At 38.3% G+C, this 24,285-nt stretch overlaps 1 protein-coding gene across 3 annotated transcripts; it reads left to right on the top strand.

Annotated features, from left to right (window-relative positions):
* The first annotated feature begins 1,169 nt into the window (after positions 1-1,169).
* cyld (cylindromatosis (turban tumor syndrome)) lies at positions 1,170-23,711 on the top strand. 3 transcript variants are annotated; one of them, XM_026173811.2, is made up of 17 exons: positions 1,170-1,522; positions 2,613-3,155; positions 5,003-5,314; positions 7,067-7,172; positions 7,833-7,934; positions 10,000-10,116; positions 13,328-13,716; positions 14,190-14,355; positions 14,455-14,596; positions 15,338-15,460; positions 15,697-15,788; positions 16,793-16,859; positions 19,403-19,535; positions 20,005-20,113; positions 20,342-20,460; positions 20,800-21,016; positions 21,445-23,711. In XM_026173811.2, the coding sequence occupies exons 2-17, from the start codon at positions 2,664-2,666 to the stop codon at positions 21,627-21,629; spliced, it is 2,871 nt and encodes a 956-aa protein (XP_026029596.1). In that variant the 5' UTR covers positions 1,170-1,522; positions 2,613-2,663; the 3' UTR covers positions 21,630-23,711. The 3 variants fall into 3 exon arrangements, with proteins under 3 accessions (XP_026029596.1, XP_026029604.1, XP_026029614.1); XM_026173819.2 differs by lacking the exon at positions 10,000-10,116; XM_026173829.2 differs by lacking the exons at positions 7,833-7,934; positions 10,000-10,116.
* Positions 23,712-24,285: the final 574 nt, after the last annotated feature.

Here is a 24,285-nt window from a genome sequence, read left to right as displayed (position 1 = left end):
TCATGGAGGAGTCTGATCTGTACTGATCTGTAATGCAAGTACAGAGCAGGTGGAAGAACCTGGAGAGGTGAAGAGAGGTGTAGGTGAAGGGAAGAGAAATGAAAGTCAGTAGAAGTAAGACAGAATTTGTGTGTGAATGAGAGAGAGACGAATTAGACAACTTCTAAATATGAAGATGCTAGGAGCAGAGATAGTGAAGGTAGATGAGTTTAAATATCTGGGGTCCACCATTCAAAGAAATGCACAGTGCACAAGAGAAATGGAGAAAAAAGCGTATGCAGGCGGGAGTGGGTCGAGGTGAGAGTTGGTGTGAACAATAGTAGCAAGAATGAAAGGGATGATTTACGAAGTGATAGTGAGACCTGCTATTATGTATGGTTTGCAGATGGTGGCAATGACAAAAAAGGCATAGGGCAGAGCTGAAGATGTTAAGATTTTCATTGGGGGAGAACAGAATGGACAAGATTAGAAATTAGTAGATCAGAGGGACAGCACAGGGTTGACCAGTTTAGATAATGAACATGAACAAAAAATGTCAAAGATGGAGCTGTCAAGCAGGAATAAAAAAAAAAAGAAGACTAAGGAGAAGATTCATAGAAGGAGGACATGCAAAGAGTTGGTGTGACAGAGCAAGATGCAAGGGATAAGGTAAGATGGAGCCAGATGATCCACTGTGAGAACCCCTAAAGGGAGCAGCCCAAAGAAGAAGAAGAAATCTCACAGGACCACAATGGAGAGGCTGTATTGTCTTTGACACTTTAAAACTTGGAACATATAACGAACCTGTTTGGTTATACTGAGAAAATTACAAATGATCTCCAACACTTGAGACTGAGAACCTTCACAGACAGATCTCCAGCAATTTTATACTTAAGTACATGATACTATTAATAATGTCAATCTTCTTACTCTTAGGCCATATTTAATTTTATACCAATTTTTTAATTTCATAATTATAGTGTAAAATTGCTTCTATTTAAATAAATATTTCTGAACTGCCTGCAGCTGATGAGCATCATCTGCCTTGGAAGCCACACTCCAACCTAACTACACTTTCTGCCGTCCGTGGGAAAACCCCAGAAAGTGGGACTTGGTTATTGACAAAACAAACAGCGAATCAGCGTTTTAGAAAGAAACGACTAACCAATGTCTGTCAGCGAACACGAGGACGTCATACATTAAGTTTAGTGTGGTCGTCTCCTGTAAATAATATATCTCATAGATGTAGCGATACACTGTATTATTTCACACATTTCTCGTGGAGAATAGGTGTATTTAAATGTTTTTAGTACACTTAGGAAGGTGGCAGTCTTCTGCCAGCCTTCTTGCTGTTGACCGGCTCGCTAGGCTAACTTTAGCGTGATACTTAGCTGGTTAGGATAGTAGCATTAGCTGTCCATTTAGCTAATCAGAGGTTATTACGGGAGCAGTCTAACCTGTTTTCAGAAGCATTTGTCTAACTGGAATGGACTTCGAAATGACAGCCATTTGTAGCCACTAACCGAATTCACGCATATCAAAGGTAAGGTGTCCGTGTTGTTGGCACTGGACGTAAATGACTGTCTGGTGCATTTTAGCTCACTGTACGCTAGCCACTTTCCTCTCTTAAAGGGCCTTTGACTGACAGCTTCTGCCCGGCGACACGCTGCTGATGTTGTCAAAGGAAAATGATGATTAAAGCAAGTCATAGTATCGCTTTGTAGGTGTCATCTGAAAGACCCCGTTAACTCAATGTCACAGCAGGTCAGCGCGTGTCAGTTTGAAATTACTTTCATTTTCAATCTGTGTTGGGTTTTAGCCATGTATGGCGTTAGCCTTACAAAATCTTGTAAAAATGGTCTAACGTTACTCAGGCTCTTAAAAACAACAGCGTATTGACGGAGTAAATGTCGCAGTTCAGTAGCTGCTGTCATGCTTGAAACAATTGACGGATGTAGAAGTATTGTGTGCTCTTGACTCTGTCGGGTGGTTGAAAAATCATATCTGAGGTGTGATCAGGGGAAATCCACCCGACTAGTATCTGTCTTACCCAGAGTGTCAGAATAAGTCAACTGTTTGCTCACTCTCTATTTTTAGAAATTTGAAATAAGTAGTAATTTTACACAAAGTGCTGATTTTTAAATAGAAATCACTGGTCTACTGAATGTAGATGAGAGCACAACAATCTCTCAGAAGAAACCAAAACAAGCGAACTGGATCACAGATTTTCTGAACTCTCAGTGCAGTTAAGACCGTTTTACCAGAGTTAATTTCAGTATGGCTCATCACACATCTTTTTGCATCTAATTAATGAAACTGTTCCAATGTGTGTTTTTTGTTTGTTTGTTTTTTGCTCAATTGTACTTTTAGACAGAATGAGCAGTTGTTCTTGTTAGTTGAGTTCTGATTTGTGCTTTGGAAAATTTCTAGATTAGAAATATTGTTAATGTTATGAATTATATTAATGTTTAACTTATTGTGGTATTAAAGCACATAACCGCAGCTGTCTAACCACATTAATTTACATTGCAGAAATGTAAGCTCATCACTTTCACTTATTAGGTCAAACCTTAAGTGTTCTGGGCGGGGGTTTTGTGGGGGGGTTTTTCCTAATTTTTCTCGTTTCTTCTTAGACCACAGGTCAAGGTTGCCTTGACATTGGAGCTTCTGCCTAGCATGCAGACATGAGCTCTGCCCTGTGGAGCCAGGAGAAGCCCAGTGGGGGCTTCAGGGAGGACTGGCGTTTCTACATGGTTGTAAAGGAGTGTACAGTGGAGAAGCCTCCCCAGAAGACCCTGAGGATTCCCCGTGGCAGTCTTGGCCAGGCCTGTCAGGAGCGCAACAGCCTAGGAAGAACGCTGCCCCCATGCAAGGGGAAGAAAAGTCTCCGTATTCTGGACCAAACCAACGTGGTTTTGAGCCTGGATGAGCGGGACGTCTTGGAGCTGGATGAGAAGTTGGCTGAATTGCTCTTCCCCATTACTAACTGTGAGGAACGGTATGCGCTACTCTGTAACAAGTCACGGCTAGAGCGTGTCCGTGATATTGACTGTGGTTCCAAGGTGCGTGTCCAGCTGCGCTCAGGGGATGAACCTCTGCCTGGTGTGGTCCGCTTCAAAGGCTCACTGCTTCCTGATAGAGCTCTTTCTGGAATCTGGTTTGGAGTGGAACTTCTGGTGAGATCTCTTTCAGTTTTATTCTCATTTTTGCAAAAACATGGTATCCATGTAGATTCTTAATTTGATTTTTGATCTGTTCATGAAAAATGAGATGACCACTATAGTTTAAATAAAATTTAAAGGACTGACAAAATTGTTTAAATGTAAAAAAAAAAAAGTAACAATTTAAATGAGAACATTTCAGGCTTAAAAAAGGTTTTATTTCAGCTTCATTCATGTATCTAATTAATATGAGACAAATGCTTGCAAAAGTAAAATAATCACTAAAACCAATGTATTACTTTTTAGCATGACCTTAAAAAATCTTGAAAACCAGTTATTATGTCTATGTCTGTGTAAACGACTGAAAACTAAATAGGAATAACAAAAAACAGGAACTGTTTCTTGAGTGCTGTTTGAAACCAGGTGATTTTTGCTTGACTCATGCAACTTTTTTTTGACATGATGGCTAACTGGAAACTGTTGCAAATGATTCCAGCAAATAAAACACTTATTCTTCAAATAACTTACTTAATAAGTTACAGAAGCACCACTATTTCCGCTTACATCTCATGGCACTGATTAGTGAAAGTGCTCAAGAATTTTTTTTTAGTTGTGTTACAAACTGAGTATAGATAAGAATGTAGGTTGTCAGTCTAAGTATGTCAGTGTCATTTATATGGTACTGGGAGGGAAAAAGATCCCCGGATCTTCTCCTTACACAAAAGCACTGTTGAATTCTTGAACTGTTGCTATTTTTGGAAATAATGTATAACAAAAATAGCATAGCTAACAATAAAAAAGCTTTTTTGTAGACTTTTTAAACTGTATTGATGACTGTTGAGGGTACACAGCAGTGCTGCAGAAGCTGAATGAAAAGCAAAATATTCACATTTGTATTGCTTTTACAGCGATGATGCCACACATTGACAACTTCTGTTTCAATTCACTTGGTTTAAAAAGCAGTGTGATAATGACAGTTTGTGTAAATATAACACTGAAAAAACAAACTGTAAAGCTTCAATCTTGTGAATCATGCATCTAATGGCTTTGAGTAAAAATGTGGGATTAAATAATGTATATTGCTTGTTTTATTTTCAGATATTTCAGGTTTTATTTAACAGATGTGAAGTTATTAGCTAGTACTTAAACTTCTAAAGGAAGTGGCTATAACTGTTTACCGTTTACACAAGGCTAAAACAGAGATGCAGTGTTTAAACTGGTTCGATTGTAAGAAGATAAGGTCAACATTTTAATTCTGTTCCTTTTAATCTCATCACAAAATCTGAGTTTTTGAACTAGGCTATTCATTCTGGACTGTACATGCAGTACAATAATTAAATACAGTACAAAGGCTTGTTTATTGCAGCACAATGTTGTTTGTATTCTTCAAAGTCCAGCTGCTGTCTTCTTGAGTGGGCTGATGGAGCTAAAGCATTCAAACTGCGCCTCAGTATAGCTGCCTCAGTTAGCATATAAGCTTATGATAAACTTCTGATTTATACTCCTAACTACATAGAGTTCAGTATGTTCGCTTTGCCAGCAGTAATGGTGATTCAGCAGTTTTTCTATCCAAAGAACCTGCCTGTGGATAAAGATGCACAATATCTTATATCATCCAGTGTCTGTACTAGAAATGTTTGCATTTATCATCACAGTAAGTCAAGTCATATTCCTGCTGCAGTAATCGATCAGATGCTCTCACAGCTCTAGGATGTTGACTCACCTTTATTCAAGAACGCTGAGAAAGCCGTTTTGCAAACTGGCCTCCTAATTAGAAGAATAAGTTGCTCATCTCTGTTGCTCCTGTTTTGACTTGCTCTCTAAATTTGACTCATTGTCTTTCCTCTATTTTCCCATCCCAGGAGGAAGGTCGGGGTCAAGGCTTCACGGAAGGTACCTACCAGGGTCGCCAGCTTTTCCGCTGTGAGGATGAATGTGGTGTGTTTGTAGCCTTGGACAAGCTTGAACTGTGGGAGGATGATGATGACGAACCTTTGGGTGAGCTGGAGGTAGACAATATCGGTCTGGTGGAAGAGGATCAAGACTTTCCTCCACTGGAGATCAACTCAAGGGTCCTGGTGCAGACCAGGGAGGGACCAGAGAGAGGCACCATCATTTTTTGTGACCTGCTACCCGGCAATGAGAGCTTGGGGTACTATGTAGGAGTTGACATGGTAAGAATGGTTCCCTTTAAATGGGTTAATCTATTCATAAATGTACACCTGGACAGATGCAGAAACAAGCAATAAAATTTTTTAGTGCTCTGAACTGCTGGTTAGAATAAAGGATCAGTTTGTTCACCTTCCAGTCTGGGGAAAATGCTAAACATTCAACATAATATTCTAAGATCATACAGAAAAACATTCTCTTTTTCTTTTAAGAAGTAAATAATAACGCTAAATCTGGAAGCCCACTGTTATCAGTCAGGTAATAGTAAGTTGAGATGCCTTAGTGCCTAATAATATGTGTTGTATAGTATGCGTATGTGCTATTGTACAACCTTTTCTACAGACTGAGCAATTTTAGTAAAAAAACAAATATATATATATTTTGTCTTTGAGCTTTAGAAGAAGAAAGAAAATGATGATTTCAAAATATAGTGTATTTCCTTTGAATACAGTTCATTCATGTTTGCTGACATTCAGACCATCTATTATCTGTGGTTGCACTACGTCTGCCAGCTATGTCAAACACATTTCAATTCAGTCTCAAGTGGATGTTGCAGTAAACCACTGAATAATAGCCAATTAAAATACCTCCAAATTTGTCTTAAGAAAAATCAGTGCAGTTTCAAGTGTCTCATTGTTTTTTTGTTTTTTTTTACACATTCAGTCAACTATTATAAAGAAATGTGTCAGTATTGCTATTTTGATACAGACTATGGGTAAAGTCTCTGTCAGTAAGAAGTCTGTAAAACTGAGTGATTTAAACTGCTGGCTCAGATAAAATTACCAGTTTAGACATCCTCTCTCATGATGGAATTCTTACTTTAGGACTTGGTGTGAAAATATAAAAAAAGAAAAGGAAAAAAATGTCCTACTCTGCTGCAGTTTTCATGCTTTATGTTTTTTAAATGTTTTAAATGTTCTACCATTTGTCATCATTTTTATCCATAAACAATTTCATGTGGAATTTGCATGCAATTCCATGTAATTATCACAGTTAACTCATGTTTGCTGTACAACTTGCCTGTGTTTATTATTTTCTTTTCTCTGACAGTTACTGCGTAGGAACGCGTCTTGTTGCCTTGGATTGTAGTAGCTGGTATCTATGACTACTGTTGTCAGGCGGGAGTGGTATTGTAGTGATAGAGAGATTGAAATACATAACTAAGGCATTTGACTGCTGATCGTTATCAGCACCACCAGCAGCTGCAGCAGCAGCAGCCCACTCGGTGCATCTGAGCCTCCCACACAAAGGCAAGACAGTCACGCGGGGAGTGAGGTAAAGACTTAGTGCTGTATGACCCAACAGCATGGCAAAGGGCCAGCAGGCAGCTGAGGAGAGCCCACTGCTCTGCCTCACTCTGCGTCCAGCCTCGCCCTGCCTTCTCTAGCTAGTGGCACTGGCTTCAAGCTTATCTTAGGCTATCCCTCTGAAGCATATTACTGGATTCCAAACTAGAGAAGAAGAAGAATACCGTGGTTGTACTTGCAGAGACAGTGGAGCTTTCAGGTGGAGGAGGACCTAAGGTGGAAGATATGGTTAATGTGGAAAAAGATGAGATGAGCATGGTTTATGGTTTATCATAACACAGAGGATCGAGTTTAAACAAAATCTTTAGATAGAGTGGGATATAGCAGACCTTGCTGAACATCAAAAAAATACGAGGAGAAGTACCACGTGTGGCACCACTTTAATCAGTGTTCCAGTGCTGAGGAGCATCTAAGAGGGTTACAAGGTTGTCATGTCTCCAACTCTTTCAGGACAATCCTATCGGGGACTGGGATGGTGTGTTTGATGGAAAGCTGCTGTGTAATTTTGCCAGTTTGGAACACACTCGACTTGTCCCCATCTGTGACGTAATGCCAGGTGAGTTATGTAGTATTTGTTCCTGGTTTTTACTGTGTTTGTACTGTCTAGCATTAGCATTTCTTTTCCTGATAACATTCAGCTGTGCCTCACTTGGACCAGCACTAAGCTGCTTCCTAGCATTCTGAGTTTGTGTTTTGCTTGCAGCGGGAACAGAGAGCCTTTTGTGTTGATGGCTCACTTGTTTTTGAAAGTCAAGTGAGATACTCTGGCTCTTTGTTCCCCACAGTGGAATATTGATTTGCTTATCTGTGCTGCTGTCTGACTGTTCAAAGTTGTATTCAAGTTTGAATAGTCAGGTGACTATTCAAGACTAATTGACATTGAAGAATTTGCAAATTTGCCACCTTTCTTTAAAACCATTCATTTAGCAGTATCTGACCATGGAGATATGTGTTATCTCAAAGTAGAACTACTTTAAATTGTCTCCCTAAACCAAACGTGTTATTTATTGGTTCCCAATTCCTCTTGTTTTGATACTTGACAGTGAAAATGTTACTTACAGCTTGCGGGACAAGTGAGGGGCAAGATAACTTGCAGCTAATTAGAATGCCTTAAGCAGCAGTTAGATGCTCTAGTTAACTGTTTATGCAGTTAACAAATTGCACTGGTCATTAATGTGAATTTCCTCTAATATGGATGTATTTTTGGAATTCACAGAATATTCCATGCAGGACCAAAGGCTCCAAAAGCACAGTTTTGCCCCCAGAGGCCCGGCCAGTGACAAGTCGTCCTCTAGCCAAAGCAAACCAAAGAGCAAAGGTAGTGCACTAAGTTATGATGCACAGCTACCTACATGCATAACCACAGCTTGATGTGCTGATAAATCTTAAAGAGGACTTATGGTTATTTCCAGCTTTGTATTTTTATTCTTGGACTCTCTTAGAGTAGCTGTCTGGTCTAAAATGTAAATGTGAAATAATCCTTTTTTAAAATCTTATCTGAGTCATCATGCAACTCTTCTGTTCATCCACTGAAAAAATGCTTTTAGCTTCTCCTCCCTTTAATCTGTCGTTCTTTTGACTGGCTGTCTTTTCCAAAGAGAAGTTTTGAACAACAGGTGGGAGTGACTTGCTCATAGCCAGCACTTTTTGCCTGAGATGACCATATTAGTGGTCAATAGCGCTCATAAGAATTGAAAATGCTGCCTTAAAATTAATGTTTAAAGTAGTTGAAACCCTGAGCTTAACTGTAGTAACACAATAAAGAAATTAGGGAAACAGTGGTGGAAATAATTATTTCATCCCATGCTGAATTTTTAAGTTTCCTTACTTACAAAGAATTGAACGGTTTCAAATTGTTTGGGGGTTTCATTTTAGTATTTAATTGCCAAGCAAACATGACCATACTTGATAGAGAAACCATTCCTGGCAAGGACAGCAGTAAGTTGTTTAGTGTAGTTGGCCACTAGGTTTGTATACATCTTAGGAGGGATTTTGGCTCACTCCTCTTTACAGAAACTCTCTAAATACCTTAGGTTTCTAGGGTGCTGCTTGGCAACTCAAAGCTTCAGCTTCCTCCACAGTTTTTCTATTGGGACTAAGGCCTGGAAACTGACTAGAAAACTCAATGACTTTAATGTGCTTCTTCTTTAGAATACAGTATAATTTGGTGATTGTCATTCTAGAAGATCCATCAACAACCCATCTTCAGTGTTCTTTTTTTGGGAAGGAGATTCTCGTCCTAGATTTTACAAAACATGGCCCCTCAATACTGTGAAGTTGTCCTGTACTCACTGTTCTGTCAAAACAGTCCCAAAATATAATGTTTCTAACCCTGCGCTTGACTGTGGGGATGTTGTTCTGTGGGTCTTACTATTCCTCCAATCAAAAAGGGCTCAATTTTGGTTTCATCTGACCATGGCACTTTGTTCTGAATCATTTAGATCACATTTAGAAAGCCATACAGGCTTGTAGATATGCCCTCTTGAGCATTAGGACCTTGAAGGCGTTTCAAGATTTCAATCCATTATGGTTTAGTGTGTTATAAATGCTGTTCTTGGTGACTGTGGTCTTAACAGCTTTTTGATCATTAACACGCTGTCTTTGTAGGACTTGCTCTGTCTGTAAATGAAAGCTTTAAATGAGTAAGGAAGAAAGTAAACAGATGACAGGTGTGTTTACCAGAGCTGCTCTACAGTATTTTGATGCAAAGAAAGTCTCAGTCTTAAATGTTGAAGGATTTTAGTCTTCTAGACACAAAGTCTTTTGAGGAACATCCATAGTGTAAATATGTCAGAAAAGATCTTAGATAGACCAGATGTCATTGCTCATGACATCTGGTTTCAAAACCCCAAAATCCTAACAATGCTCATCTTAAACAGGAGTTCACAAGCCAATGGATGAGGTTTTACTTTTATTCTATGGGAATATCACAGTGGGTTTACTTTAAAGGGGCATTCCATCAAATTTGCCAGGTTGTAAAGCCAAAAATATCCTACACATTTCCACTTTTCATACACTATATAAGCCAGTTATGGCTGTCTTTTATTTGTTGCAGATAATAATTGTTGAAGCTTATAATATTTTTAGATGAGTAAAATCAGGGATGATACCTTTGTTTTGTCGGGAAGTCCCACATAAAAGAAAATAATACAGATTGCTTAAGTTGACTTGATGTGAATGCAGTGCCTCTCACCCTGCTCTTCAACTTTTTGTTGCCGTTCATGATTGATCTTTTCCTTAGAGTTGTAGATGCCTGTTTCCTTTGTTCAGTGTTGAAACATGGTGAGAGAAGTTAAAGCACATATACTGGTACAGTGTGCACACGTGCACATTATGCTTATCTCTCTGTACTTTCTCTTTTCATGTACTTGCTGTATTTACAGGATTAGGTCATCAGTGTGGCAGTAGAAGCAAGTCTGAGTTTTACTATACTTTAAATGGCAGCTCTCTTGATCCCCCAGCCCAGCCCAAATCCAAAAGCACATGGTACATTGATGAAGGTAAAAGGGGGAAAAAAAAAGTACTCATGGGATGTCACCATCTTAAAGGCAAGCTACTGTTTACAAACTACATATTAATCTGAGGTACTGCAGAGCTTTAATACATTTACAGTTGCAAAATAAGGGTTTCCATTCCCACATTCCCTCTATAGTAAAAGACATTCACACTCTGGTACTGTGAGTTGCCATAAATAAACGGGTCCATCAAATGTATGCCGTGAAGTACGGGTAATATAAAGAGAATGTTGTAGAATTTGATGAACGACGTTTCAAAGCTGCTAAATGAATACCTCGAGGTACCGTAAGCCTTGAGCACTGGATACTCATTTGATTTATTGATTTAATTCAATTGCATTTTATTCATACGGTGCCTAATCAAAACAACAGTTGCCACAATTTGCTCCAATGTATTGCTGGTCAGAGCCTGTGCTGCATGTAATTTCCCTGCTCTGTCCTGGTTATCTGCAGCTATCCAAGAAAAACTAAAAATGTAAACGAAAGGAAAACAGTTCCAGAGTGGATTTGTTCAAGTGTCTTTGAGTTCCGAGTCATAAATTTTGGGGCAAAAAAAATGTTATGTGATTGATTTTGCAAAAGAAGGATAACTGTGAGGTTTCCCCCCCTTCCCAAGGTTCTGGTAACAAAAAGTAATTGCAACCAGATTTAAGTAAACACTATTTATACAGAGCAATACTATCAAGTAGTTTGCTGCAGTAGCTTGCTGTAAGGACTTTTCCAGTAGTCTTGTCCCTGTTCACAATTTCAGTGTTTCTTTGTGGTATTCTACCTGCATGAGCTATTTGGTGTTTCTAAAGGCTTTTATTGATGCTTTGTGCTGCAAATGACTCCTTACCTTTCTGATATTTTTGTTTTTTGCTACTGATGGTGGTTCAGCACATTTGCCAGCAAAAGCATTAGTAAAATATTAGGTTTGTGGAGTCAGACTTGGCTAATTTTTGTCAGATTGTTGTCTTGTTTATGTGTTTCTCATGGTGTAGGAAAACAAGTTGATTGTTTTTGTTCTTCTTCCACTGCTCGTTTCATCACCAATCATCACTAGCAGTTGTGAATAAATTTTTTAAGAATATTTATTGTCCTTGGATCCAGTGACAGAATCACAAAGTAAAAGAAAATATAAATAAGATTAAAAGACATGCAGGAAAAGGTGATAATGTGCCTAAATATCATGGCAAATTTGGACTAATCATAAGCAGAATTTGCTGTCTATAGCTGTTTGTGATGTTGCCGTGTCATGGCAAAATAATATTTGAAAACCTTCTGGGTTATTTCAGTAATGCATTTAGTTCAGGTAATTTCACATGCTGTTTGAAATTAGGACAGTCACAAATAGCTGATGTGCCATTTTCACAACTGCTTACTCATCCTGTGAATGTGTAATCATTTTCATCTTCCTCAGGGTTACCCTGCATATTTTGGGCCTTTTATGCACTGGTGCTCTCATTTGTATCAAAGTCAGCAGACAAGGTTACACATTTCTGTGGTTCTTTCAGTACAGGAAGAGTTCATTTGGAGATGGACAAGCTTGAAGTTGCATTCTGTCATGACAATTCAGTCAGCACTGGTTATATCGCACTTTTTTTTAATCACTGGTACATTTAAAATTCAGAGAGGCACAATGAATAAACATGTATTTGTTGTTTATTCTCTCTGGATAAGCTATGTTACCACAGTGCAATGGTGTCTGTTTATTACAGAGAAACAAATGTTACAATTTAGAGGATAACAATTTGTTAAAAACATTCAGAGAGGGGCAATGAAACTGTGAGATTGGTTTATGAAGTCACGTTATTAGAGATTGTTTGAGGTTGTTGTGCAGCGGGCACCCTAGGTGGCAAAAGCAATAAAATCCATAGATAATAAATACTGAACTAAATTTTTATAACTAAAATGGCTAAAACCTAAGTGGCCTTCTATTATGTTATGCTCTTTATATTACTCAGTTTTCCATATTGAATTTCAAGAAAACAAATGTCAAAGTCCTCTAACAGGGCTGTGTATATTGAACATTGTAAAGGGTAGTGGGGAATAAATTCAGTAACTTCCCACTTCTGTAAAAAGATGGTGTGTAAAGTTCCACTTTTCAGCTTTTCAGTCATTCAAGTCATTCACTGTTCAAGGATTTGCATGAAACATTATATTTACAGCAGTGGAAATGCAGATGTAAATTGCGGTGGCTTTACCAGAATCTCCAGCTTGCATCAGATATTACATAGTGACTGAACTGTCCTGAACATAGGGAATTCATCTGAAAAGTCCCATTTCACAAACACATGGTTTGAATTAATGGTACAGTATTTCCTTGTGTACTTCATTTCATGAAATATTTGTTCACAACTTGATTTTTTTTTTCAATATTATCAAATAAAGCTGACTCACTGTGACATATGGAAAATCTGTAACTTGATTCTGCCAGTAAATTGATTGAATGATATCCAATTACTTAACCTCATACCACAGCTGAGGGCATTTTCACACCATATAGAATATTGCTCAGCAATGGACAATTGTTTTTTTACAATTGTCTAAAAGACACAGATAATTATTTCTGCTTGCCAGTATCTACTCAACAGTATACCCTTTCACAGATGCCTCTTATTTTGGTATTTCCTTCTCATTTAAATAACAAATATCTGGTCCATTTAAGCTTTTGTTGTTCATTTTCATGTTTTCTTCAGCTTGATCAATGGGTCCAATATTTGAGAATTACTTCTATTATTTTCTTTTTACAGATTGTCAGCAAAATAAATGAATAGATGGCACTACTTTGGCACTCATGTGTCTCAAAGTTCCCTGAACCTACATTTTCAGAAAAAGATGCCATTTACTGCATTTTTACTACAAATTTCTTAGAGTTTGATCAGTAAATAACAGTAAAAATCAGTTCGGTCATGAAAAGACTCTTAATGGTTGATCTCTACTGTTTCCACGTGCTACTGATGTATCACTGATGTGTGATAGCTTTGGCGTCACTTGTGTGAAAATGCCCAAAGATGCTGTAAAAATGGTGTTTACCATGTAGTAATTCATCACCATCTGAAACCATCTGCTGCATGTGGTAAAAATGGAATAAAACAAGCATTTATAGTTTTCCTCCCTAAAGACCGCTCTACAGTCTCTGCCCTACACACAGCCTACAGAATATATTTTTAAAAAACATATTAACTTTTGGGTTTTGTTTTCTCTCATGCAGTTGGGGAGGACCCCGCCAAGTCACTTACTGACACACCCCCTGACTTCAACCAGTCCTCTCCACCATCCAGGGCCCCACCCTCTGGCTCATTGTCCAGCGACAACAAATTTCACTCGCTGCCCTTCAGTCTCAATCGTAAGCCTGGGCCTATTGACAGCATGAGCCATGGACCCCTGTCACTCTCTGTTCAGTCAGTGATGGGAGAGCAATCAGAGTCCCCTTCTTCTGCTGCTCCTCCCTCGCCACGGCCTTCAACACCTCCTCGAGGACAACCAGGTTTGGAGGTGGGGTCTCTGGTAGAGGTGAAAGAGAACCCTCCTCTGTGTGGTGTCATCCGTTGGGTGGGTCTGCCTCCTGGCCTACTGGAGCCTCTGGCTGGTCTGGAGCTGGTGAGACGACACAAAGATGTAAAATTAGGGACAGGAATTAGAGATACTGCTTGTCTTGCCAGTATTATGCAGTATATTAATTTGTTGATGTTTTTGTCCTACCCTTCCCCCATTATTATTGCATTTCCTGTCTGTCGTGAACCTGAGCTCAACTCATATTATTGCCATTTTGCGCATAGTGTAAATATATTGTGCTATCATTGCAAACAATTTGAACAAACACTGCCTTGGTAAATAATATATTGGTAGACAGACAGTATGCATATGGTTAACACATACTAACTGACTTCTATATAGACTAGGTATATGAAATTCAGTATATCAGATACTGAACAGCCACATTATTGTCAAGAAGTACACGATCAGGCAGTCCTTGGTTCCCAGACGTTTGGAGTTAAAGAAAATGTTACTTTTTTAGAGTACATGTTTGTAGGACCTTGCAACAATTTAATCACATGAACTTGTAATTCCAGGAAGAAGAGTGCCCTGGTTGCACTGATGGCACATTCAAAGGCACACGTTATTTCACCTGTCCCCCCAAAAAAGCCCTGTTTGTGAAGCTGAAGTGCTGCCGGCCCGATTCCCGTTTCCCGTCTCTTCACCATTCCTCCAATCCCATAGAGCGCTGCAACTCCATTGGTGAGTCATTTGGAGGTATATCAATAATTAAAATGATTAGTTTAACTAATGGTCTCACAAAATTTGTGCTTACACTTGTACTATGTGTATTTTCTGCAGCATTTGGGGGTTACCTGAGTGAGGTGGTACATGAGAACACACCTCCACGCACAGAAAATGATGGCCTGGATGTCATGGTGGGAAAGAAGAAAGGCATTCAGGGTCACTACAACTCCTGCTACCTGGATTCAACCCTCTTCTGGTCAGTACTTTTTAGGTGTAAGGGTAAATACTTTTTTATCTACAGTATATGAAATTTGTTTTATTGCCCTATGTGCACTTTAATTATCGATTGACTGCACAGAGCCTCACCAGCCTTTGCCTTAAAGCAGTAACTTAATAGATTTTTTATTTTATTTTAAAGCTTTGACCAGGATGAGCTCCAGCTGTGAGCTGACTGGGAGATGGTTATATAGCAGTTTCTGTCAACAGTCATTTTAGGTGAAGCAGTCAATCCAGAATAGTAGAAATTCCTGTAATAGTGCTTGAACTATTGTTGTAGTTATTAAATTCAGTCTGAGGGCTGTAGACAGTAAGGAAGGTCCAAGATTCACATGTGATGCTTAATTAACAAAATGGACACTAATGTAAGTGAACAAATTGTGTTATGTGCATCATATGAAGTTTTACAACTAGGTATCCATGATTTAATACAAATGTTGAAAATGGATATTTGACCAGTAGCTTTTAGTGAATTATTTTTTCAGTTTTTTTGTTTTATTTTTCTTTTTATTCCAGGTTTAGATTAAAATTTAAATGAAACATCTGAACATCTTACTATCAGAAAATATCTTCTTGTTTGCGGATAAACAGCCATCAAGCTAGTTATATTTCCAACTGTGATACTTTTGGGTCTGTTTTTTTTAGTAAACAAAGACAACCATTGTATGGCAATTAGCTAACAGGCAACATTCATTTTAATTCCTTTGGTGGTCCTTTGCAGTTTGTTTTCCTTCAGTTCTGTACTGGACACGGTTCTGCTGAGGCCACGATCAAAGACTGACGTAGAATATTACAGAGAGACTCAAGAGCTGCTGCGTACAGAGATAGTCAACCCTCTTCGCATGTAAGTCTTAAAAGATACTCAGATCCATGTATTTAACTCTTGCAGTATTGTAAGTCTGTGTTGGAACAGTGCTGAACAATTTTAAATTAGAGCTCATACATTTAAATAAAAGAAGACGTTTTTATTCCATCCATCAAAACCTGAATTTAGATGTGAAGCAAACTGCTTCTGAAAAGCTAAACTGTAGTTGTATTTGCTAAACTGTATTGGAGTATTTAGACCACTTTGTTTTCTAGACATGGATATGTTTGTGCCACTAAAGTTATGAAGCTAAGAAGGATCTTGGAGAAAGTAGAAGCTGCTTCTGGATTTACATCTGAAGAAAAAGGTATGAGACTTTTTTTTTTTTTTTTACCTTGTGCTCATGTCTGTGAAGGTTCTCAGTCATCCAGGTCATCGTAGTCAAAGGAGCTTGCAAAGAAAAGCGTCTGGACTTCTTTAAGTTGCTTGAAGACGTTTCACCTCTCATCCGAGAAGCTTCTTCAGTTCTGAAGAACTTCTCGTCTTCAAGCAACTTAAAGAAGTCCAGACGCTTTTCTTTGCAAGCTCCTTTGACTTACCTTGTGCTCATTATCATGGGTTTGGAAATTGATATTGGAAGTTGTCTCAATTATTAGTATTCTACTAGTAGTCAAAGGAGCTTGTAAAGAAAAGTGTCTGGACTTCTTTAAATTGTTTGAAGGCGTTTCAAATCTCATCCGAGAAGCTTCTTCAGTTCTAAGGTCAAATGGTGGGGAGTCCCAGATTTAAACCTAGTGGGAGTATCCCCCCCACAGAGGGACAAAAGGACCCCCCTGACGATCCTCTAATCGCCTGAGCCAAGGTGTAAAAATGGGTGTGGGTCCCAATCAGCCAGGGTTTTGGGTGAGCTCATTGTGAAACCTGGCCCCACCTTATCATGCGAATTCCTGAGGTCAGATGGCCCAGGATGTGAGTGGGCGTTAAGGCGTCTGGGGAGAGAACTCAAAACTGGATTATAGATGGCAGAGAGTTGGTGTCGTAAACCACCGCCTCTGTTCAAAGATGGTCGCTCACAGTGGACATAGATGGCTTCTTTCACTCCTCTTTCAAACCATCGGTCCTCTCTGTCCAAAATGTGAACATTGGCATCCTCGAAAGAGTGTCCATTCTACTAGTATTGCTTTTGTGTCTGGCTAAGGATGTAGATTTTATGTGACAAATTTCAAAATAAATGCTATAAAAAAAGAAGACACTTACATACCAAATCATTAATATACTATATATACGTACACTCATAGTTTGAACAGTTTATGGTGGCATTTGTGCAGAAATATTGCCTCAAAACTCATTTCAGTTAATTTTGCATTGCAGATCCTGAGGAGTTCCTCAATATCCTTTTCCATCACATACTGAGGGTGGATCCGTTGCTCAAGCTAAGGTAAAGGCCAAGTAACTTACAACTAAATGTGAAAATCTGTAAATTCCAAGGAAATACAGGTTTATGTAATTTACTTTTTTTTTTCAAGATTAAAAAAAACAAATACCAACAGAAAATACCCAAACTGATAGGTTTTGTAAAATTAAAATATTTTACTACTCCAAAAGTGACTGTCTCAAACACCAAGAAGAAAACTGATTAAGCCATGGAGAGAATGTATGCTCACTGGCCACTTCATTAGATACACCTTGATAGTACTTGGTTAATATACTATATACATTTTGAAAAATTCTTCCAAGATGTTGACTTGTTTTGACATGATATCAACAATCTTCATGCATTTTTTGTCAGCTAGACATCCATGTGAATCTTGTAAACTTAAAAAAAACAAAACTTATCAGTAATATTCTATTACCCAGTTTTGATGAACCTTTGTGGATAGCAGCATTGGTTTCCCATTCTTAGTGACAAAAGTGTTACCTCTAGTGTTGTCTAGAACTCTAGGCTACCAAGGTACGCTCTTCTGCATACACTGGTTTAAACAAGTGGTTATTTGAGTTACTGGGTCCTTGCTATTAGCTTGAAGCTAGGGATGCAACAATACCAATTTTTTCAAACCGGCACTGTCTCGAGCTTTCGGAATAATAAATAAACACTTCTGTTTGGAATAAAATAAATACAAATTAGGTTTGAGAATAAAATAAACTTTTCAATTGTTGCAGAGTTTCCATATTGTAAACAAACAAACAAAATAACGAAAGTATTTGGCATTGACGAACGAACTCCCCATCTGGATCATCAGTCCACTTTGCCGTTAAACCAAGGACTGACATCGCGCACACACTGCTTGTCTTTACCTCTTTAGAAAGTTTTGGCACCATTATCTCCCTGATGTGTGGGCGGCTGGGAATTTCATATCGCAGCTTGAGTATGCTGAGAAGAATCCTATGTTTTCCACGACTGGCATTGGCTGGTCATCCAGAGCGATAAAATGAGCCTCTGTTATTTTAACTGCCCGTGGATTTTCTCTTGACATTTTTCATCGCTTTTCCAAAACCTGAGTTAAAGTTGGCTGTTTTGGTCCACACTGACATTTTGTTTAGCCTAGCTACAGCAGCCTCCAGTTTCTCTTTTTTTATCTGGTGCTGCCAGTCTGACTCGTCTAACCCTGTGCCTGTTTAGCGCGGGATGTCCCCCTAGTGGCCAATCTAAAAAACTACAACAAAAATGACAAGCCACCCTCTGATTAATGAAATAAGTTAGTATCGGTTCATGGTATCGGTTAACTTTTACGAGTATGAGTACACACACATTTTACAGTATCGGCCCCGATACCAGTATCGGTATCGGTGCATCCCTACTTGAAGCAGTTTCATCTGACCTCTGACATAAGTTATTAGTCCTTTATTTAACCAGGTAAAAAATCTCATTGAGATTAAAAATCTCATTTCCAAGAGAGACCTGGCAGTGAGGTATTGTTATCCAGAGAACTGATTTTCACTGAATATTTTCTTTTTTTTTTCCAAAGAATTCTCTGTAAATTCTAGACGTTGTTGTGTGGGTAAATCCCAATAGAGCCATAGTTTCTGAAATACTATGACCAGGCTGTCTGGCACCCACAACCATGCTATGCTCAAAGTCATTTAAATGACATTTCTTAAACAAAAAACATCCAGAAAGCACCATCCCTCCATCTAAACAGTCTTTAATTGCTAAAACATGTTATTACTTTGCTTTTCGTAAAGAATTAGTTAGGGATGGTAATAAAAAAAATTCAGTACTTTTCACACAAAAATAATATTAAAGGTTAGGGTTATGATGTGCCATAAAGAACTTCCCCCTGATTATCAGTGCATTACCAGACAGTGGAAATATAGTCACAACAGCACTAAACCATGTGTCTAAATCTGTAATATGTAAATTTATACCACAGTTCTTGACACTGGAACCTTTATGGGTTACAACATGGGCAAAGTGGTTGGACTGTGGGAATTTTGTTTGACAGACTGAAAGCTAATGTTGCGGTTTTATTTACAAATCTTTGAAATTCCGATGAGCAGACTATATGACTTAAAGAGTTGGATGTCATCATTTATGACTGTTGTTTTGCTGTACATGAATTGTTAAGCTGTGTCATTACAAGTTGCCGAACTTGGAATGAATGCTACTGACAATCTTTAATCTGATTTTACAGTCTGTCAGAGACATGCAGATATAGTGAAACAAATGTTAAATTTTGAGCTGTTAAATGTCAAACAGCCTGATTTTAAAAACATGTTAAAATTTTCTGTTTATGTTGATCTTTCACCTCCCGCTCATATTTCACAAATTCTGAGACTATTTTTACTTCTTTTATAAATTGTTACAAATATTGGTACTGGTATTTTTCAGCTTGTATACCGGTAAGTAAAAATTGCTCTTTGCTGTATCATTTTTTAGGAAAAAGCGCACAGTTCATGAAGAGCTTCCAAGACCTGTACACAATTAGTTTTTCCCTTGAGGAAGGAAGATCATTGAACAAAGACTTTGCTGTTGTTTTCTAGGTCAGCAGGTCAAAAGGTCCAAGACTGTTATTTTTACCAGATCTTCATGGATAAGAAGGACAAGGTCGGAGTTCCCACCATCCAGCAGCTCCTGGAATGGTCTTTCATCAACAGCGACCTAAAGTTTGCAGAGGTTTATTTGAATTATTTTCAAAAGTTTGATATTATAGTGCATTGACTGTTTGAAAACTTTTTTTTGCAAGTCTAAAAACATTTTATATACTAATTAATTAATTTTTTTTTTTTTAAACATTCAAAGAAAAAAAGAGTTTGAATTAAGAGGTTGTAACTGAAATATTACATTGGCATGTACTTATTTATAAATGTTTTTGGAGTGTTTAATTTACTTGACCAGAAACGTTTTTCAGTTTTACTCCAGCATGTGCTATAGAAGTTGCACCTTTCCTTTAAAATAAGACATATATTTCCAGATATTAACGATTACACAGTTTATACCGTATATTATGTATTTAATATCCTCTTTTTCTTTCCTGTTGTTGGAAAGACTTCCTCTTATTCGTCTGTAGCACGATAGTCTCAGTTCCTATTTTATGACTTGGACATTTATAGACGACCACCTATGGGTTCTCTTTCTCTGTTAGGCTCCTTCCTGCCTAATTATCCAAATGCCCCGCTTTGGCAAAGACTTCAAAATGTTCAACAAAATTTTCCCCTCCTTGGAACTGGACATCACAGATCTTCTTGAAGACAGTGAGTAGCTAATATTTATGTCCAGTCTAGGTCTGTAATGTGCTGGTCAGTGGTGATTCAAAGCTGTATGTGGCATTTGGTATTGAATTTCCACTCAGTTGTCACTTCAGCTCAGCTGAGATAAAGGAACCAATTTTTCTTGCTTTCCAGTCTGCTTTCAATTTTTTGAAGAATTTAACTTTATCACTGCCAACACACTATACCAAAGGTTTGTGTTTTCTTATCCAGCTCCAAGGGAATGTCGTATCTGCGGAGGCCTGGCTCTCTACGAGTGCCGAGACTGTTATGAGGACGGGGACATCACTGCTGGCAAGATTAAACAGTTCTGTGAAAAGTGCAATACACAGGTAAATAACTCAAGGCGTTGTTGCAGCATTACTTCAACCAGAAACAAGTTTTAAAGTCTATGCCAGAATCAGCCATTTGGTGGCGCCAAATCCAAAGAAATCCTAGTGGTTCAGTGTTAAGTTTAACAAACTCTTTGTATTTATTTATTTATTTTTTCAAATAATTTGTATGGCAGTAGGATTCCTGGAAGACTTTTGTTTCCTCTAATCTCCTTTATATATTTCTTAAATAACTGTGGAATATTTCTAATAACATGTTTAACATCTTTTGTTTGTCACTAAAAGGCCAGTGTAACAAATGGTGTATGACGCGGGACATATGTGCTTGTACTGATTTAGGTTCACCTCCATCCGAGGAGAAAAGCCCATCGACACGGCAAACTGTCCATTCCCAAGGAGCTACAAGAAAGTACAGGCCGTCAGGGCAGTTTTCCCCGCCAGAGGATGGAGCTGTTCGCCGTGCTGTGCATCGAAACCAGTCACTACGTGGCCTTCGTCAAGTATGGCAGCGCAGATTCAGCCTGGCTCTTCTTCGACAGCATGGCCGACCGTGATGGTGCGTGTGATGGCCTGTTGATGTCGTTTTTGTAAATTTTGACTGAAGTTACTACCATTTAAAAAAAACAACAAAAAAAAAAACATCTTCTTTGTTTAATGTCAAAACTACGACCCACAATAAGTTAAAAACTATTTATACAAATAAGCAAACAATTGTTTGTTAAGATGCCAAGAAATATTTAATTACCCTCTAGTGCATAAGCTGCTATGTAGCATTTTTGTTGCTTTCTTATGAGATTGTGCTACTGTTCACTGGTAACTTGATAACAGCTTTATAGTTTCACCTTTTTTTTTTTAAGGACGTCGTTGTAAAAAATCAACTAATAGTGATTGCATTTAATTAAAATTGAAGAGGTATTTTAGTCATGACCTAGCTTTGTTGTGTCCATTCTGCTGTCTCTAATGACCTCGCTTGCGATTTTTCAGGAGGGCAGAATGGTTTCAACATCCCGCAAGTTTCTCCCTGTCCGGAAGTGGAAGCCTACCTGAAAATGACCCCAGAGGAGCTGCACACCCTTGATCCCAAAAGCATCCAGGGCCAGGCCCGACGCCTCCTGTGTGATGCTTATATGTGCATGTACCAGAGCCCGACGATGAGCCTGTACAAGTAGAACCCTCTCCCAAGAACCCTACCCTCCTGCTCCTTAGTCACTCCACCTCCCCAAGGCAGAAAAGTTCCAGGAAGACCAAAAATTAAACTAAAAGAAGAACAGCTGCCTGCCAGTAGGGGCACTGTCCAGAATTAATCCTTTCCCCTCTTACTCTCCTCAATGCCTGTTTGGTTCTGGAGGCTGGAGAGATGGAAGAAAGGGGGAGAAGCCTATTTGCACTGTGCATTAGTTGAAGTGTTGTGTTCTTCATGTAGTCCTATGTAGCTTCCCTGTGTCTCACAGCTGAGCATTGGTAGTGGATGATGAAGCAAATGTAGGCATTATGAGGAATCACTCCCTGTTGAGGGAGGAAAGAGATAATGGGCGGGAGGGCATGTTGCGTTGTAGTGACTGACAAAACATGTGCAACAAAAACACAATGAACTAGTGGGAAGACCTTGCTCACCTCATTTACCTTAAGAAAAGAGGAGTCTTGCTATTCTTAATCACTGAAAATGTTGGGCGCTTTCCATAACGCACATTAAGGAAGTAATGCAGTGTGCAAATCCTCATCCAACCTGTACGCTTCTGTGTAAAATACCTAAGTAGCATAGTCTTGGTAGTAACATCAACAGTATAGATGTCAACCTACTGTGCAGCTGCATCAAAACCAGACTCTTTGCTCTTTGTGAACAGGTTTGCATAATTTCCCATCAAACTGTGTAAGTGTCTTTACAGTATGTTTTGCAGAAACAGATGTAGCCATTGTAAAAGTCTCACGTTTTACTGCATACTTGCATAACTAATGCTGCACCTTTTACATCATCCCCAAGCGAACCTATCAGGAAACATTTAGGTTTTGTTTTTTTATTTTATTTTCCTCCCCATTTGAAGTCACAGTGAGTGCTAATTTGTCGGTCGGGAGACATCGGTTTTGTGTTACAGAATACAAATTTGCTCCTCTGCTCTCGTTGTAAAGAATGGTCTGCATTGCTAATGCAGTGTAGATGCCAGATACATTCATGGAGGGGGACTTGTACAATGGCTGCTGTTGTAAAGCTGATTGGTGGAGCACTCCATGCATTCATAGGGTCAATGAGGTGAAATACTGGAAAAGTCTGACTGTTTTCTTTAAGGTAAGTGTGTGTGATGTGAAGAATTTCATATGCAGTGTTTTTAAGTCTGTCACTCATTGTGTTGATGAGTAAAACTAAATTATGTTTTATGTTTACAAAACCTTTTCTCTGCCCATCGTGGCGCATTGGATATCCTATGATTTAGGTGAAGCAGGTATTGACTCTCGCTGCCTTTAATGAAAGTATAACTTGCAATATTTCCATCCAGGCACAAGATAACAAAACAGTTGTGATCAAAATATTATTATTTATTGTACTTTAAACATATTACAAACTATTCTCCCTTTCTAAGAAAAAGAAACAGGGTTCATGAAAGTGTACGTTTTGGGTACTCCTTGTCCTCTTACTCTATATGAAGTAAGTTTTTGTCAACAGCAGCTACTACTGAATGTTCATAGTGACACATGGAACAGTTAACAGATGATGGGAAATGAAGAGGCACAAGGCTGGTAACCTTGACGCATCAATGTATGTAAAGAAAAAAATAAATAAAAAGATGATCCTTGATTCCATTATATTCCCAAAAACCAAAAGCTTACCAATCTAAATACAAAGTGATTGTTTTTTATTTATATATATATATATATATATATATATATATATATACATATACACACACACACACTTAATCACACCTTAATAATCATGGATTAGGTTGTGATTATTAGGTGACCGTATAAGGACAAATTTTAAAGTACCTCCCACCTGACAACTTCCATTTTGGTCTGTGGTCGTTTCCACTGTTGCAGGTATTCTGACACCTGTGCAAACTTTTTCTGCACTGCTGGAGCTTATCACTGATTGGAGCCTTGTTCTCTATGAGAGAAGTCTCAGAGCAGAGATTAGGATTGAGATTATTTTTTTTCCTCTTTCATCTGTACAGTGTAGACATATGTAACAGGTGGAAAATTTATGTCAGTGATGTTCCTGTAAATGTTAAAAATAAAGCCCATTTTGAAGGGTGAAATGTCAAGTCTTGTGTATTTTGTGCCAGTGTAGGAATTTTTCTGCAGATGCTGTGTGGTGTTGGAGCGAATTTGCAAGTTTTCCGGTTGGTATTTCAGCCATGTAGTCACTAAGGGTTTTTAACTTGGCACATGAATAAGTAGATCTTTATTTATTTATTTTTTTAAATGTGTCAAACTACATTAACAAGAATAAATGAGGCTAATGCGTTTTTTGGTCTTCATTTGCAGCAGTGATGCTGAAGCACATGGCAAGTTATAGCATGATATATACTTTTTATTTTATGTTTGCCTATTAATTTGGGAAGAAATAGATATTTTTAAAATTAATTTTCATGCTAAACATTTTTTTTTAATTTAAATTAAAGTGTATATAAAGCAACTCAGATGCAGCTAGCTGGCTTCATTATAGACTTTATCATGCCCAGGCTTTTTTGGGCTGGGTAGGAAATCATGGTGCTAGGTTTAAACTGACAGCTATCATTCCATGGCACAGATGTGATACTACTTTCTGAATCAGATGAAAACTCACTTATGTCAGGCTAGTGTAGTGCAAATGCACAAACACTGATTTTA

This window comes from Astatotilapia calliptera, chromosome 1 (assembly GCF_964374335.1).
Source record: "Astatotilapia calliptera chromosome 1, fAstCal68.1, whole genome shotgun sequence".
NCBI classification, from domain to species: domain Eukaryota; kingdom Metazoa; phylum Chordata; class Actinopteri; order Cichliformes; family Cichlidae; genus Astatotilapia; species Astatotilapia calliptera.
Note: the sequence above shows the minus strand (reverse complement) of the source record. Positions and strands in the feature narration are given on the sequence as shown.

Bases quoted from the DNA above. Each gene is read 5' to 3' on its own strand.
- cyld (XM_026173811.2), top strand. From the start codon at position 2,664: ATGAGCTCTGCCCTGTGGAGCCAGGAGAAGCCCAGTGGGGGCTTCAGG. The intron at 14,356-14,454 runs GTGAGTCATTTG...TATTTTCTGCAG, and splicing joins AGAGCGCTGCAACTCCATTG to CATTTGGGGGTTACCTGAGT. The intron at 15,789-16,792 runs GTATGAGACTTT...TTTGCATTGCAG, and splicing joins ATTTACATCTGAAGAAAAAG to ATCCTGAGGAGTTCCTCAAT.